Source organism: Pelecanus crispus, chromosome 12 (assembly GCF_030463565.1).
Source record: "Pelecanus crispus isolate bPelCri1 chromosome 12, bPelCri1.pri, whole genome shotgun sequence".
NCBI classification, from domain to species: Eukaryota; Metazoa; Chordata; class Aves; order Pelecaniformes; family Pelecanidae; genus Pelecanus; species Pelecanus crispus.
The window spans coordinates 19,710,602-19,725,938 of NC_134654.1; the positions used below are offsets into that span (position 1 = coordinate 19,710,602).

Below are 15,337 nucleotides of genomic sequence, written 5' to 3' on the forward strand. Positions count from 1 at the left end.
GCTGGTGGCATTGCCCCTGGGCTTGGGGCACTTCGAGAGGTTTGAGGTCAAAAGAAGGGACCATGTGCAGCAGCTCCAGCATTGCCATCGAGTGACCCACCACCCGGTCGCTGATGCCACCGTTTCTTTTGGCAGTAGCAAGTGGCAGGGGGACTGAAAGGAGCTGAGATGATGGACGTGGTTCATGCAACGAACCCTGCAGGTCAGCAGGGCTGTTTGTATCCAAAGCTCGTTATCGGGTCAAAAAGAAATCCCCAAACCACTTGGTATTGAGAGATTGCCAGAGAGATGTTCATTAAGAAAAGATGCTCGCCAGCATTTCCTTTGCTATCGGGTTCCTTGAGAGCATTTACTTTCAAACTGTTCTTCCAGACACATCTGTCACGAGGTTATTAGGCTGCTTTGTTGAAGGGAATAAAATGAGGCTGAGCTGGCTGACTGGAAGTGTGACAAGCAGGTTTTAAAAGCCTGACATGGACAAAACTGAGATCCCCTCCATCAGGGAGCTCACAGTGCCTGGCCGGGCTGTGTCTTCTGCTGCTCTTGCCTGCCCAGCTTTGTTCGAGGCCTGGGAAAGGCTCCCCATCAGGTTGTCCCTCCCGCTCCCTTTGTTTTCCTGCAAAATGCAAACTGGGCTTGACTGGTGCATTGTTTTAAACTTGTGAATTTGGGAAAAAATAGCTAAAATGTTCTTTTCTGGATTACGGGTGTGATGGAGAAGGAAAACGATAGAGAAGTCTGTGCTGGAGAGTCTGAGCTCCAGCTCAGTTTTGGAGACCTGAGAGTTTTGGACATGTTGGAACAGCTCTCAGGTGTGGGACTTTTTCTTAGTTGTTCTGGGGGTGCTGATAGCAAAGACGTATATGCAGACCTGCAGTGCGCGAGATGTTTCAAGCACAGACCACGGAGCAGAGATTGCTGCAGAGAGCATCTCGCCTCTGCAAGTGAGTGGTGACATGGCTGGGAGGGCTCCATGGGATTCGGAAAACAAAGCAGATAAAATGGAGGAAAAACATCTTTATTTTTCTTTACTGCCTTCCTCCTTCCTTCTACCAATGCCTTAATATTTTTGAGATGAAGGACAGACCATTTTGTCACTAATTGCACTTCATGGGGCCCTTCCTGGGTTTTCCATGGTGGATGTTATATGTTGTGCTTAGGTGCTTTCCTCTCTTCATAGCCATAAAGTGGCCACGGTGCTGTTTCCATCTGGTTAATATTGAGGGTGAATTGCCCCGTGCATCCCTCTCTGCCCACGCCAGCCGGGACCCCCTCACCAGGAGCTGTGGCTTCCCAGTGGTTCCCGTGCCAGGGTCTGAACCAGAGCTGGGGGACATGGATGTGTGTCTATGCCCATGTCTGTCTGTCCCTGAGCACGGAGGGGCTCCTGGGAGAGACTTTTGCAGGGTCACTAATTGGAGCATCCTGGGGAGGATCCCAGTCCCAGCCTCTGCAGCGCCCGTGCTGTCTGGTGTTGCAGCCTGGCGTTCGTATTTAGCAGTTTTTGGGCATTGCCCCCGAAAAAGGGAAAGCAGCCCAAAGCCTGTATCCTAACACTTGAACCGCTGTGTGCCTCCCCGTTTAGTGGCTTGTCTGACATGTGAGCCCCAGCTCCGAGGGTCTTGCTTTCCTCTCCAGCACCTTTGGGACCCCCTCGGAGAGGCCATTGCTGTCCCCAGGACGGAGGCAGCCGCATCTGCTGCCTGCCCTGCCTGGAGCGGGGGGTGGCGGGTGTCAGCAGCTGCGTTTGCAATCTGCTGGCGGAGGAGAGCCGGGGCGGCTGCCACGTGGACAGCCCCCCCATCCCGCCCGCTGGACCCGGCCGCGCCAGATGGCTCCTCTCCGGCAAACGGATGTGTCCGAGGGACAGAGGGTCCCCAGGTCCCCAGGCCCCCTGGCCCTGCGCCGGGGGGTCGGAGCAGACCCGCGGAGCAGAGGAGGTGCTTCCTGCGTGCTGGCTCTTCTCCAGCGCGGCCCCAGGGGTGGCTGGGTGGACAACCCTGGAAGAGGGAATGCTGTGCTCCAGTCTTTCCCCCTGCTCCCGGCATCCTGTGTGATCTCAAGTCCAGGTTTTTAAAGGCTGAACCTTGCTGATATTGTCCTGTTGATGTGAAGGATGGGCGAAGTCATTACTGATGCTTGTGCCAGTCGTTAGCAGCGTAGCTGCCCCACGTTGAGGCTGTGACCGTGCTGGCTCAGCCTTGCTTCATGGGGGCTGCTTTGGGACCCTGGGGCTGTGCCTCGTCCTGTCCCAACCCCACGCCTGGCTGGGTGCTGGGGGGGATGGGGGGATGGACAGCCTGTGGAGTTTGGGTGGGATACATCAGTGGTTCTCTGCATTTCCCCCCCTTCCCATGAAGCTCAGCCCTTTGTTTCCACCTGGCTGGCTCCGATGTGGAGCAGGGGGTCTGACGGGCTTAAGGGCTTCTTCTCCTTTAGTGAGGTCTGGCTGGAGCGGTGTGGGAGGGGCTGCATGGGGGACACGTGGCTGTCCAGGTGTGAGCCAGGACGTGGTCAGGCAGCTGGGACGGGAGCATCGCTCCGCAGATGGAGGCTGCCTTTGGTGATGCTTTGTGACCCTGAGCTGAGGGGTCCGATGCCAGCGTCCATCAGGTTTCCTTAGACACACTCCTGGCTCGGGGGCTTGGGGGTTTCGTTCTTGCGTAGCCTGCCTGACCAGGGAGCCCTGCTTGCTGAGGGGCACCTGTGTGATGGGCAGAGCTGAACGACGGGCACTTGTCCGAGTGCCGCTCCGCTGTGTGGGGGTGACCTGTGTGTCTGCTCTACGGCAGCTGGGAGCGCGGGGGCAGATCCTGCGCGGTCCTGGAGCTCGATGAAGGTAGGACTCTGCTGCCTTTTCACGTATAAGTTGGAATATCCAATCTGGTGTTGCATCTGTCCCTCTTTGCCTCCTGACTTGCCCGATGGTAAAATGGGGATGATGATGTTCAGGTTTTAGGTTTTAGGATGTCCCTAAAACAGTTGGCCCCTTCCTTGCATTGGGGTCTCATGTCGATGTTTTGAAAACACTTCAGTCTTTGGCCCAGGTGATCTCTAGGATTGTTTTCAAGGATATGAGCTTCTGTGGCTGCCACCTTTGTTTTTGTTGTTGCATTTATATGGATTTGATGCTCTCCTGGGATTGTTTTCATGTTCCTGACTTGGATTTCACTGTCAGCACTCACCAGGAAGCCTGTGTTTATTTGCTCATCCTTCAGATGCGAGGGGAAAAGGGAGGTATTGGGAGTCAGCTTGTTGGCTGCACCAAGTCCTGTGCCATGCTCCGCTCTGCTGTGCTGCCATGGGGCCCTCTGCTCCCCTCTGAGCATGTGTGGGGTGTGGGTGGGATGGAGGGCAGTGCGGGATGGTTCCTACTTTGGGGTTGAATTTCCTGGCTCTGGTTCTAGTTTTGTTACTGGGTTTGTAACTTGTCTGAAGAGGCAGAGCCTGGCCCTCAGTCCCCACCTGCTTTAAATGGGGTTATGAACCCTCAGGTGGAGGAGCAGGAGTGGGGTTACGAGCCTCAGGCAGTGTCTGTAAGCCTCTCCTAGATGTTCAGGTGGGTGGTAACTAAATTCTGAACTCCTTTTCATGTTTTTCAGCTCTGAAAAGATCTTTTGAGGTCGAGGAGGTAGATCAGTCTTCAAATTCCTCCACCCCACAAAGACGGACACCAAACCCTCTCCTCAGGTCCACCGTGTCCAGCTCCACACAGAAGTTTCAGGAACTCGGCGCCAGGAATTCGGAGCCATCCACTCGACATGTGGACCCCGCAGGCCAAAGATCACCCAAGCCCTCTCTGAGGAGAGTGGAGCTCTCTGGACCCAAACTGCCCGAGCCGGTGTCCAGAAGAACAGAAATCTCCATTGACATCTCATCCAAGCAGGTGGAGAACTCCACCTCAGGGTTGTCGAGGTTTGGCCTCAAAAGAGCAGATGTACTGGGGCATAAACCCCCAGAGCCCACCCCAAGGAGGACTGAGATCACCCTTGGCAAGCCCCAGGAGCCGGGTCTCCGGAGGGTGGAGGCGCCGACATCAAAGATCCCCGAGATGCCCCAGCGGAGAGCAGAGACGGCCAACACTGCTGTGCCTGACACGGCCACCAAGCGCGTGGAAATTCAGGTAGCCAAGGCTGCCGAGGTCCCAGCCCCACCGGCGCGGCAAGTGGAGAGCTCGGAGCCTCCCCTGGCCGCCCAGCCTCCCCAGGCAGAGCCAAAGCTGCAGCCGGTGCTGATGGAGAGCCTACCAAAGAGACAAGAAGGTGAGTACAGCTCTGGGCAGCTGCTTGGGTGAGATGCTGGCTGATACCTGCCTTCGTCCCTTGCTGTGGGCTCAGGACCTGTGTGGGGACGCCGAGCATTGTGTGCTGCTCTTTTGGCTCCAGTAGTGATGCCTTTTGAGGCTGGTCTTGGATCTGTGCTCAGATGTGTCTACATACATGGCTGTTATCCTTGGGTTTATCCTGGCTGAAAGAGCTGTCCGTTTGAATAAAAAATGCTATCAAGCCTATAAAGAAATAAAAAAGAAAAGGCCAAAAGCCTTGGGTGCTTGCAGAAAATGACAATTCTGCCAGCTCAGGCCCTGTGTGCAGACCCACCCACCTGCACAGCATCTAGAAAAGCCTCTGAGGTGCTGGAGAGGTGGTGGTTGCGGAAGCGTTGTTGTGATGGCTTGTTGTTTAGTGTTGTTGCTTATGGTTGTGGGGCAGAAACCGCCTCTTCATTAGCAAGAGTCAGGGTTTTTTTGGCCTTGGAGCCAAAGTCTAATAACATCATGGACCAGAGCCACTGTTAAACTGGAGCCCTGGCTTATATTAGCTCTACCTTCTTTTCAGTTAATCCCGTATTAAAGCCAGCTTCCCTCCTCTGCCAGCCGTCATTTATTCTCCCTAACGTTTTGGAGATTTTTTTTTTTTTCTTTTTCCTCTTCTGGCCTGTTAATTATTTTTCCGCTCCCCCTCACTCACGAGCTCTCTCCTGCAAGGGATGCAGCAGTTGGTCAAAGGGTACCACCTCCCCACTCCACCCTGTGCCTCTCCCCAGGGGTTGTGGGATGGCGTGTAGTGGCCGAGCCACGACCGGGGAGGTCTGTGCCTGGTCCCAGAGCTGGACCACGTACCCTTGTCTCGCCCCACCATGGGATGGTCCGCTGCTCCATCTCCTCTCCCCAGTTGCATGGCAGTAATGGGGTCTGCAGAGAGGCCAGATTTTGGGGGGGGGGGGGGGGGGGCGGGGTGCGTGTGTGCATAGTCTAAAATCAAATCAGGAGTCAGTGGTGGAACTGATATCGAACCCATAGGACTTGAGTGGGTTTCTCTCACTATGCATGTGTATGGTTTAAGTGTGGCTTTTCTGAGCTGGGTTTTAAAGTGTGGACAAACACCTCCAGCAGGGAGTAGGTTGGTCCAATTCCAGCTGGGCGCAGCTGAGCTCTAAGACCCAGCCCAGTGATGAGGTTCGGCCTGGGTCTCCCTTCCAGGTCTCTGTCCCCAGCTGCTGTGTGCGTGGTGCCCAGGAGGCCCATCTTCTCCTGTGGGCGGGTGCTTGGCCTCACCCTGCTGGGTTTGGGCTGCTCTGAGCTTCTTCCCAAGCTCGGAACCGTGGATGGTTGGGCACTTTAAGAGCAGAAGACCATCTAAGCTGCTGAATCCCCCAGCTGCCTCAGGGGAAGAGGGAGGGCCTTTTGCATCAAAAAGGACTCCAGAAGCCCAGGACAGCTGCTGGGGATGAGTTTTATCCAAGAGCCCAGCTGTCTGGGGTCTGTCTTGAAGAGTGAGCCAGCCCTTGGTACTGGTACAAAAGAGGCTTTCAGTCTACGTGCCTCCAAGAAGAGCCAGGAGACAAAGTAGAAGGGGTAGGGAGAGCTCTGGCTCCTTCTTCCTCCATATCAGCATGGACTTACAGCCCAGAGTCACTGCCAGAGCTCATATCCCCTTCCCAGTCATCTCCAACCTCCTCCATTACCATGACTTAAGGTTGCCCCACGCTTCTCTTGTGCAGGACCCTGTTCCAGGGTGCTCCTCCCTGTGGTCCACGACACCCGCCCTGGGATGCTGGGCGGGTGGATGGCATTTCTTCTTGTCACTGGTGTGAGCACATGGAGGAGTTTTGGGGAGGCTGCACAGGAACCCTCAGGGAGCCCTGTTGATGGGTGCAGGCACATTGCCAATGCTTGCCAGCTCCACTGCAGCTCTGGCCCCACCACAACCCCCCAAGTGAAAACATTGGTTCTCTGATGCCTGCAGCAAAGGCAACACGCGGCATGAAGTCCTGCTCCCTCTCGCAGCTCCCAGGGTTTGGGGCACCTGAGAGATACTCCCGTGGCACTGGATGCCCCTCAGTCCCCTTGCTCGGTGGCTGTCCAGTGCAAACAGCTGGGCAGGGGATGCAGGCAGCTGCCTCCAGCTGCCCTCAGCCCTGCACTGGGACTTGCCTTACCCCAGCTGCCGGGGCTCAGCTGCCTTGCCCTTAACCCCTGGTCCTGCTGCCAAAGCTATGCAGGAGAGCGTGTTGTGCAGGAAGAGGCCGGTTGGAGGAGAAGAGGAATTGCCAAGAGCTTGGCAGTTCAGAGCAAACCACAAAGGAAAGGAGTAATTACAGCGCTGAACTTCGTTAGGGTGGTGTGGCTGGTGGCGTGTCGTGAGCCCGCTCCAGAGCTGTGGTTCTCAAGGTGGGAGGAGGGCAGGAGGTGTCTTTGTGGGGCAGAAGAGCAAGAAATATTCCTCCCCATCCCTGCTCTCATCTCCGAGTCCTTCTCACGCTCTCCTGCACTCCCTGGGAAGAATTGGCTGCGCTTCTGTGGGTTTAACGCTGAGTTGGGCCATTGGTGGTAGGGAGACAGGACACGAGTGCCATGTACCACTGCACCAGCATCCTGGGCAAAGCTGGGCTTCATGTCCCCAAGGTGGCTGGTGCTCCCCAGCTGGGACAAGGAAATGTGATGGGGTGACTGGGTGACATGGATTGCTATAGTCAGAGTCATCCAGAGGAATCTGAGCAGGGTTGTGCAGTGGGTGTAGGCAAGGGGCGGAGATGCAATGGCAGAAAGAGGCACAAGCAATTAAAAATAAAGAAAGGTGAAGGGAAGTGCTGTTTCTGAACCCACAGCCTCGGAGACTGCGAGAGTCTGTCTTCACTGTGTAGGACTTACCAAATTTTAATACCCAAATATGACCGCCCATGGGTGGTGATAACCTCTCCCAAGCTCCCGCCGTGGGCAGCGGTTCACTCCTAGCCCTGGGGCACTGGCCCAGGCTGGAGCTGGCGGCCGAGGCCGTTCCTCCCTTGTGCTGGCGGGGCAGGTCTGAGCAGGGCGTGCAGTGCCTGCACCAGCATGGCCAGAGCTGGTTCCTCCCCGTAGCACTGTGCTGCGGAGCTGGCGTAGCAGGAGGAGGCCGAGGCGGATGGCTGTGCACCCGGCTGCCCGGGCTGCTGTCCCACTGCCTTTGCAGGACCGGTGTAGTGGATGGGTCCTGCTTCGGTGACCCTTGCTGGTGTTGCAGCTGGTGGGGTGCTGGCTTGCTCAGCCCCCATCACCTCCTGCTTCTGACCCTCTTCTTCCTCCCTGGCTTGCTCTGAAGCAGTGGCTTTGCCTGGGCAGCCCTGGGCGGGGGGGCAGCCCCACCGGGCTCCTTTCCACTGTGGCAGGCTGAGCATGGCTGCCCAGGAGAGGAAAGGGGAATCGTTGTGAGAGCAGCAATACTTCATCTGGAGACATCTGCTGGCCCTGCGCAAAGGAGGAATCTTGAGGGCTTCCCCTGAGCTGGATGTGGGACAGGCCAATCCTCAGAAGAGCCTTGTTGAGCCCGTCATGGCTAATCCTGCCACATCCTCCTGCTTTGAGCATCCCCTTCCACTGGTGCTTCCCGTCGCTGATGCTGTGCATGTGTGATTTCAACTGCCTGTTGGTGCCATGAATGCCATGTTCTCCTGTTTTTCCTTGCAACCCGATGGTGGCTGGGGTCAGGGGGCACTACATTGCCGGTCCCAGAAAAGTGAATGTTTTCCACGTCAGTTTAATACTTCATCTCTGCTCCCCCCAAAAGTGAACCTCTTTGTATTTGTGGTGAAGACTCAGTTCTGGGATCTCAGGTGACAGATGAGAAGCAATCCCGGATGAGAAGCGGAAGCCGGTTTGATCTGATGATCCTTTTTGTCTCTGGCACAAGCTGCTGTGGTCACGTTGCCCAGGGCCCTGGGGACAGCACGCTGCCAGCAAGGCACGCTCTCCACCACGGCTCTGCTGCCTGCTCCTGCCCTCGACCGATATTCCTGCTCTTGGCAACTGGTAGGGCCACAGTTCTCCTCCCCCATAGTCCTTTCTCGCAACGATGCTCAGGAGCTTGGTTAGATAAATCGAGGCAAATAAAATGAAAAACGGGAACCTTCGCCTAAAACAGGAACTTGACCTTCCTCTGCAATGTCCCATCCACCAGCCTGGACAACGTACGTCTCTGCGCTGATCTGTGGTGACGTGCAAAACGGCGTGAACCATCTCTGAGCTTCCAGCTTTTTGGAGTCTTTCTCCCATTGCTGCCTGATGCCCCCCTTTGGGACAGTCACACAGGGTGCCAGGCGCCTAATAAAAAGCAACAGGGTCCTTCTATTTTGCTGCAGAAGAAGCAGGAGGACATCAGGAGAGTGAAGCAATTAAACTTTTTCACTCTTTTTTTCCAGCCTTGGACCCCTATGGAAAGCCTTTTCTTTAGAACTTGCTATTTTAGAGGCTCCTGTAGAGTTGAGCTAATATTTAAAAAACAAACAAACAAACAAACAAACCAAAAAACTTTCAGATCCACAGAGCTCCTTGCGAAGGCCATGTCTGAAAACGAGCTGTGTGCTGGGGAAGCTGTGGTGGAGGCTGCAGCCCGGTGCCCCCCCAGCCAGCAGCAAGCTTCCATCCTGCCGTGGACACCCAGGGATGGAGAAGCGAAGCTGCCTGAGCTTTGGGGTGACTTTTCTTCTGTGCTGTCCTGCAAGGGTGATGCCAAGCACGGGGCTGGGCTGCCTTGCTGGAGCTGGGGCTTCAGAGGGATTTGGATGACTGTTAACGCTCCCCGCAATGAAGAGGCCAGGGCTGAGTGGAGACGCAGTGAGTAATCATTTCCAGCTCCCCGAGCTGCACAGCAATTTAACTGTACAAGGAGATTAAAGCTGTAGGGAAACGTTTCCTTAAAACCAGCTGACACATTTGGGCTAGATTACGGGTAGTCTTTTTCTTTGTTGTTGTTATTTTTAATGGGAAAGCGCCTACAGCCTGAGATACCAAATGGAGGGGCAGGGTGAGAAACACAGAGTCCCAGTTTGTGAACTCAGGTGCCAGAAATGACATAATCTGGAAAAATGGAGACCTGCAGCGCCAGTGACTTGGAACGAAGGAGCATGTGCGGGGGAGACGATCGCGTCCCATTGCAGAGACGCTGCCTGATCTGGGGCGCCACGTGCATGGCCTCCTGCCCGCACGGGGAGGGCAGCGGGGGGGCCCGGCCCTTTCTGCTTTCCCCCTCCCACCATGCGCTCTGTCCCCAGCTGTGCAGGGAGCGGCCAGTGCACCTCAGTTCCTTTTGGGGTGTATTTTGGGCACTGAGGATGTCAGGAAGGAGGCCAGGTAATGTAGATGTGATGGTACTTCTGCTGCACATCTTTGCCCCCCAGGAACGCTATTTCCAAACTCATTACATCGTGTTCAGCTCCGGTCACATTGGCATTCACATGTCCCCTTCTTTACATCTGCATGGGCACAGTCTATATGGATGCCATCACATCCCACGTGGGTGCTCTAGCCACACAGGATACACCCCGGGCAGCGAGCCTGCCTGCCCTCAGCGCAGGCAGCCAGACCCAGACGCAATCACACAGAGAATTTGTTTGCCCTGTTGGAAATCCCTGAGGGCCTGTAGGAAAAGCAGTGATCTCCCCAGTGCAGATTCATTATGCTTAGGAATGGTTTCCCATAGGAAATGTTACGGTTCCCACTTCTCTTCCCTGCCTTGTGTTGTTTGAGACCAGGAGAGGGCAAACCCCGTGGATGCTGAGCTGTGGAGTCCTCCTGGTGCTGGGTTTAACAACCTGGCAGGTCTGTTCCATTGCTAGGTTGGGTCTGTGGGCTAGGTTGTGCATCAACGTCATTGCTTCCTGAACCTTAGAGGAAGCAGCTAAGGCTGAACATGTCTCTGTAGGGGTCAAAGCCTCCTGTTCCAGGCAGAAGGTGACCAACTGCATGGCACCTGGACTGATGGCTCTCTGCAGGCTCGTGGTGTCTGTGCTCGTTGTGTTGGGGTGTGAGCCCTGTGCAGCTGCAGGACCCTTCTGGCTCTGCGCCTCTGTGCACGCAAACCGGGGCAGCCGCTGCCTTCCAGGCAGCGCCTGGGCAGAGAGGGGCTGAGAAACGCAGGTAAGCGCTCTTGCCTGCCCTTGGATTTGTGTATATATAAGTGACACTGGAAGGCGATGGGAGATGCAGCCCTGGCTGAGGGTGGCGTGTATGAACCAGACCCAAGCGTTTCTCTGTTTAATCTTGCGGTATCTGCATGTCTGGAGCCCGTGGCAGTCGTGCTGGGGAACATGCTCCCCACCCATCAACTCCTTTGGCATCTTCAAGCTTTCTCACATTTAGGTTAATCATCCTGCAGGCTGATAAGACAAATAAAATCCGTTATCTTGACCAAGATAAAACAAAGAGTTTGCTTTGATCTCCCCCAGTAAGGCCTGGTCACTCATTTGGTGACTTCTCTGCTGTCTCCTGGGGGAGGGAAGCAATGGCAATGGTGATGAACCTTCTGTAGTTAAGAATGAATTTTCTTCTAAACTATTTCTGGACCTCTGTCCCTGTCTGAGATGTTTCTGTTGGCCAGTAGTAGAAGGGACACCATAGGCTGGGTATGGTGCCAACTCTATAAACTGTGTAAGAGGACTTGAGGAACTGAATTGAGATTATATAGAGATAACTTTGTTTTGAGAAGATCAAACATTGTTGTGAGCAAAAAAGATAACTTGACAGCAAGCCAGTTGTGTCCTTTACTCCTCCAGCAAACAAACAGGCACACAGACACTTCTGTATTGTCCAAGATGCTGCGACGAAGCTAAAGTGAATGTGGCTATAAATGGAAGAAGCAGCTGGTCTTGGATTGCAGCCTGTGCTCAGACTTCTTTGGGCCCAATTTTTCTTACATCTGTTACAAGTTTTAAAGGAGGGACTTGGGGAGAGGGCTGCTTTCCATCAGGTTAGTTGAATTTGGGCCATTTGTTTCATTGGTCTTCTGAATGGGTCTCTGTGTAGAAGTTCCCTGGATTTCTGTAGGGTCACACACATAAATATTTCACTCTCTTGATTGTTTCATTTTATTTTGGCATGGTACCGGACATATTGAGAGACAAAGCTGGGCTGAAGGGTCTGGTCCAAAACACTTTGCAAACAACAAAACTTTGCAGATGTTTTTGCATTTATGAAAAGCAAATAATTTTAACAAGCCATCTAAGGTTGCTGTGCCAGCTCAGGAGTGACAGCACCGTGATTTTTTGTTGCTTGGCTCCTTCTTGACTCATGTTGTCTGCAGTTCCTTCTGTTTGGAAGCAGGGGGTTGGTTTTTGCACAGCAAAGGCAATTTGTACAACAGGGATGAAGAATGACTGAAACGAAGCATCTTTCAACACCTTGGAGTTCAAAGATTGTTGATGCTTTAGCAAATATGAGCATAACCTTGGATTTATGTTTAGCTTTTCAACCCAAGAGACTGTGTCCAGGTTCTGTCCGAGTTGGGTGTTCTTACCAGCCCCTGGATGTTCTCTGAATGCTGGGTCTGCAGAGGCTTTCCATGGTGCATCTCTAGCGTGGTCCCTGGCTAGTGTTTCCAAGGGGTCCAGAAATATTTAGTGGGAGTTGAGCACCTACCTCCTTTTGTCTCTTTGTGAATTCAACCTTTGTCCATCTATGAGCAAGATCTCTGCAGGGAATGCTCCCAATGGATCCCTTGCACATGGCTTCATCCATACGTACTGCATGGCATTCACCCTGTCTTGCTTGAGATGTCTGCACTTGAGCTGACCATCTGGATGTCTCCCTTAGCCTGGTGTGAATTGTGCCCTCAAAGGGTTTATTTTTTGCTGCTGAATGTAAAGAGAGCCTATGCAATCAGTTCAGCTGGAGATGTCTCCATTTGGGTGAGACAAATTTTACCCTCCTATATTATTTCCAAAGTCAAAGAGATGGAGCTGAAAAGGGATGTTGCAGCAGGACAGAACTGTGCAAGGCACTAATCCCTTGTTATCAATAGTGCCTGACAGCCCCCCAGCAAACCTGGTCCCCTTGTGTCAGGTTGTTCTGCAAACAGGTCTCTGTGGGCAATCATTTACTTAAGTGCATGGGTCAGACTGTCTTTGATGCTTATCGATAGTACTTTAACTTTTTATGATGGCTCTGTCTTCTCCTCTCTCCTCTTCTGTTGCTGTGCATGGAGTGGGACAGACATTCCTTCCCTCTCTCAAAGAAAAGCTCAGTTTGGGGAGATCTCAGGGAAAGAAGATTAGATGGGAATCCAAAAGGGTATGTTGCCTAGGAGGAGGGGGCAGTGATAAAAGTTAATGATACATAAGCTCTTGAAAGGAGCTTTCTCAGTTACAACTGTATGGTGGCTCGCAAGTCTTAAATTGTAGGGCATTGCTTTCAACTCCAGCATGAATGCACCTGGGGCGTATTTCATGTGTGACAGGTAGATCTGCAGGGACATCACAGGTATTGCCCTACCCAGCTTGGGCTGGAGCCCCTGCCTGTGTTTGCTTCCCCTGCATGTTATGACTCTGGATGTGAATTTTTGTTTACTCTGTTGTTTGCTCTGATCTGGGAGGCTGTGCTGCTTTCTACGGGTGCACCAAAGTGGTGGTGTCCTGTGAACCCTTCTCTGCAGCTCTGGTACATGGAAATACAGGATGAGTCCCTGGTTACAGTTTCTGAAGCTATGAATGGGCAGGCTCATGCTGTTACGGCATAGAGGTTGCTGTACTCCATCACATGCATGGCATACTCGGGGCATTCACCGGCAACTCACTCCCATCTGTAATGGAAGTAAGTTCAGGGACCGAGAGCCAGAAAAACACTGAGTCGATCGCAAAAGGTTGGATGACAGGAGAGCCTGGTCAGGATCTTGCCTTTGCTGTTCACTTGCTCACTGTCCTGGGTGAATCCCTCTACCCACTTCAGTTTCTCCTTTTGTAACAGAGAGTTGGTGAACGTGGCAAGATGCCTTGGGTTCGGTCCTTGTTTTGAGTCCTTTCTTCGAGGTTCAGCTGGTGATAAGGAAATTGCTGGTCCTGGCTGCAGAGGCGCTGTGGGGTTGTGGCAGTGGGGTTGTGCAGGATGGGAGGAGCTGCTCTGCCCAGCTTGCTGGAGTGGCTCTACAAAGAGAGAGGTCCTCAGCTGTCCGGGAGGAGAGGGAGGGTATCAAACGGTTTCTGTATCAAAACCTTCTCCAGTCTACTCTGCTCTTCATTCTACTTTCTCCTAAATTTGAAAAACCTGTAGTTTGGAGGGGGAAAAGGGATTTGGAAGGCAAACTTTGGATGTGTGGGGAGCAGATGTGGGGATGGATGCTGCCTCCTGATCCGTGAGCGATGGAGACTCCTGACACTGAGGGAGGTGGAGCACGCACCGGCAGGGTGTTTGGATGCTCCTTGCCTCATGTCTTCCTCCCCTGCTTCCATCTTGTGCAGATAGGAAGGAGAATGGAGATTACCTTGGAGTTGTCCAGATTTGTCCTGGGAAAAAAGAGTAGATCTGAGCAGCTTTTCTGATAAAACGTAATTGTTTAGACAAACTCTGGCTGAACTCGCTTCCTCCTGCAGCCCAACATGCAGATAAAGGGGGTGGAAGTGGGAGGCCAAGTTCACAGGCCGCTGAGGCCCTCGCTGGGGTCACGCCGCCCCCGAGATCCCCTGTCCACCCGTTTTGGTGGCCTTGGAGAAGACGAGAGGATGCAGTTGAGTGCTGAGGATGATGCCCAGGCTTTAGGTAGTTCAGTGCTCTGAAATGTGGAGGAGACCTTGATAATGCAGCACATCAGTGCTGGGAGCAGGGAGAGGGGTGGTCCTGGAGGGCAGCGTTAGATCCCTCACGGTTCGCCTGCAGAGGATGGACCTCAGTTGTGTGTTGCTCTGTGGGATGTGGGAGGTGAATTTGCTCCAGCCATGCTCTCTCCAAGCCTGGTGGTCCTGGGCATAGGGTGGCTGGGCAGAGCCGTGCCCTAGAGAGATTCCTGTTTGGACTGGAAACAATGAGACAAGCAGGACTTGGGTGGGATGTGGCCACAGGAAAGGTGTTGTCATGCCCTCTGTGGCTTCTACTGAGGTCTCCGGGAGTCACGTTGTGGAGTCAGATTAAATCTGAGATCCTGCCATAATGCTGATGTTCCTCCCACTGTCCCTTGGGGAAACAGTTCTCCTTGCCCTACTTTGTGTAGTAAATAAAAATTTATTTACAGCCCAGGAACCCACGTTGAGATTGGGAGGTGAAGGGTTCCTGTGGGGCCCTGAAGGAGCTCTGGGGTTTCCTCTCTGCTTCGTGGCTTTGGTTCCTGGGCAGAAAAATCTTGCAAAGCTCTGTGGTTGGGAGCTTGGTGAAGCAGAGGCCTTTGCATGGGCCCTGGGGCTTGGCTGTATTTCCCTGTAGCAAGGCCACGTGTCCATACATGTCACCTGGAGAAGAAGAGCTGGGAGGAGATAACCAGTGCTCACGTGTGGCACGTGGGCTGGAGCAGCCAGGGATGGCAGCAGGCGATGGGCTGCCATCCGTCTGCCTCCCCCCTTGGCCACCGTCACCCAGCATCTCCCCAGAGCCCATGTTTGCGTTGGATCCTGGGGGATTTGTTTTCTTTTCTTCTGTTGGGGCTGAAGCTAGTCCTGCTGTCACCAGCAGCAGCGTACCCTGCTCTTCCAGCCCCAGGGCTCTCCATCACCATCTGGCACCTCCCTGCCGTCCCCTCCCCGGCGGCGCCTGGGCACATCTCTGAAGCTCAGACAGTGCAGTAAAACCAGCTCCTTATTTAAATCCCCGTTTGGTTAGAGAGGAAAGCAGTAAGGAGCATGGGTTATGAAGGAGAGGAGCAGAGGAGGAAGAAGCGAGAGGAGGGCCTGGCTCTGCTCCCCTCCTGGCCCCATGGCTCCCAGCCCTCTTTGTGCTCCGTCTCCTTCACAAAGCCATGGTGGTGTCCGAGGGGATCCCTGGGCTTGTGCTGTCAGCTGTGTCTGTCCTTAGCCTCAGAGCAAGCAGAAAGGAGAGCATTTACCTCCCTCCTCTTCCTGGCTGCTCCTGCTTGGCACAGGCTCTGTCCAAAAGCCTTCAATCTCT

The 15,337-nt window shown here is 53.8% G+C and overlaps 1 protein-coding gene across 1 annotated transcript in view; it reads left to right on the plus strand.

Moving 5' to 3' along the window:
• SEPTIN9 (septin 9) overlaps positions 1–15,337 on the plus strand; it is a 74,011-nt gene that overhangs the window by 11,651 nt on the left and 47,023 nt on the right. The window contains exon 2 of the mRNA XM_075719480.1: positions 3,603–4,262. Within this exon, the coding sequence (XP_075575595.1) occupies positions 3,603–4,262 (660 nt within the window). The remainder of the gene's footprint in view (positions 1–3,602; positions 4,263–15,337) is intronic.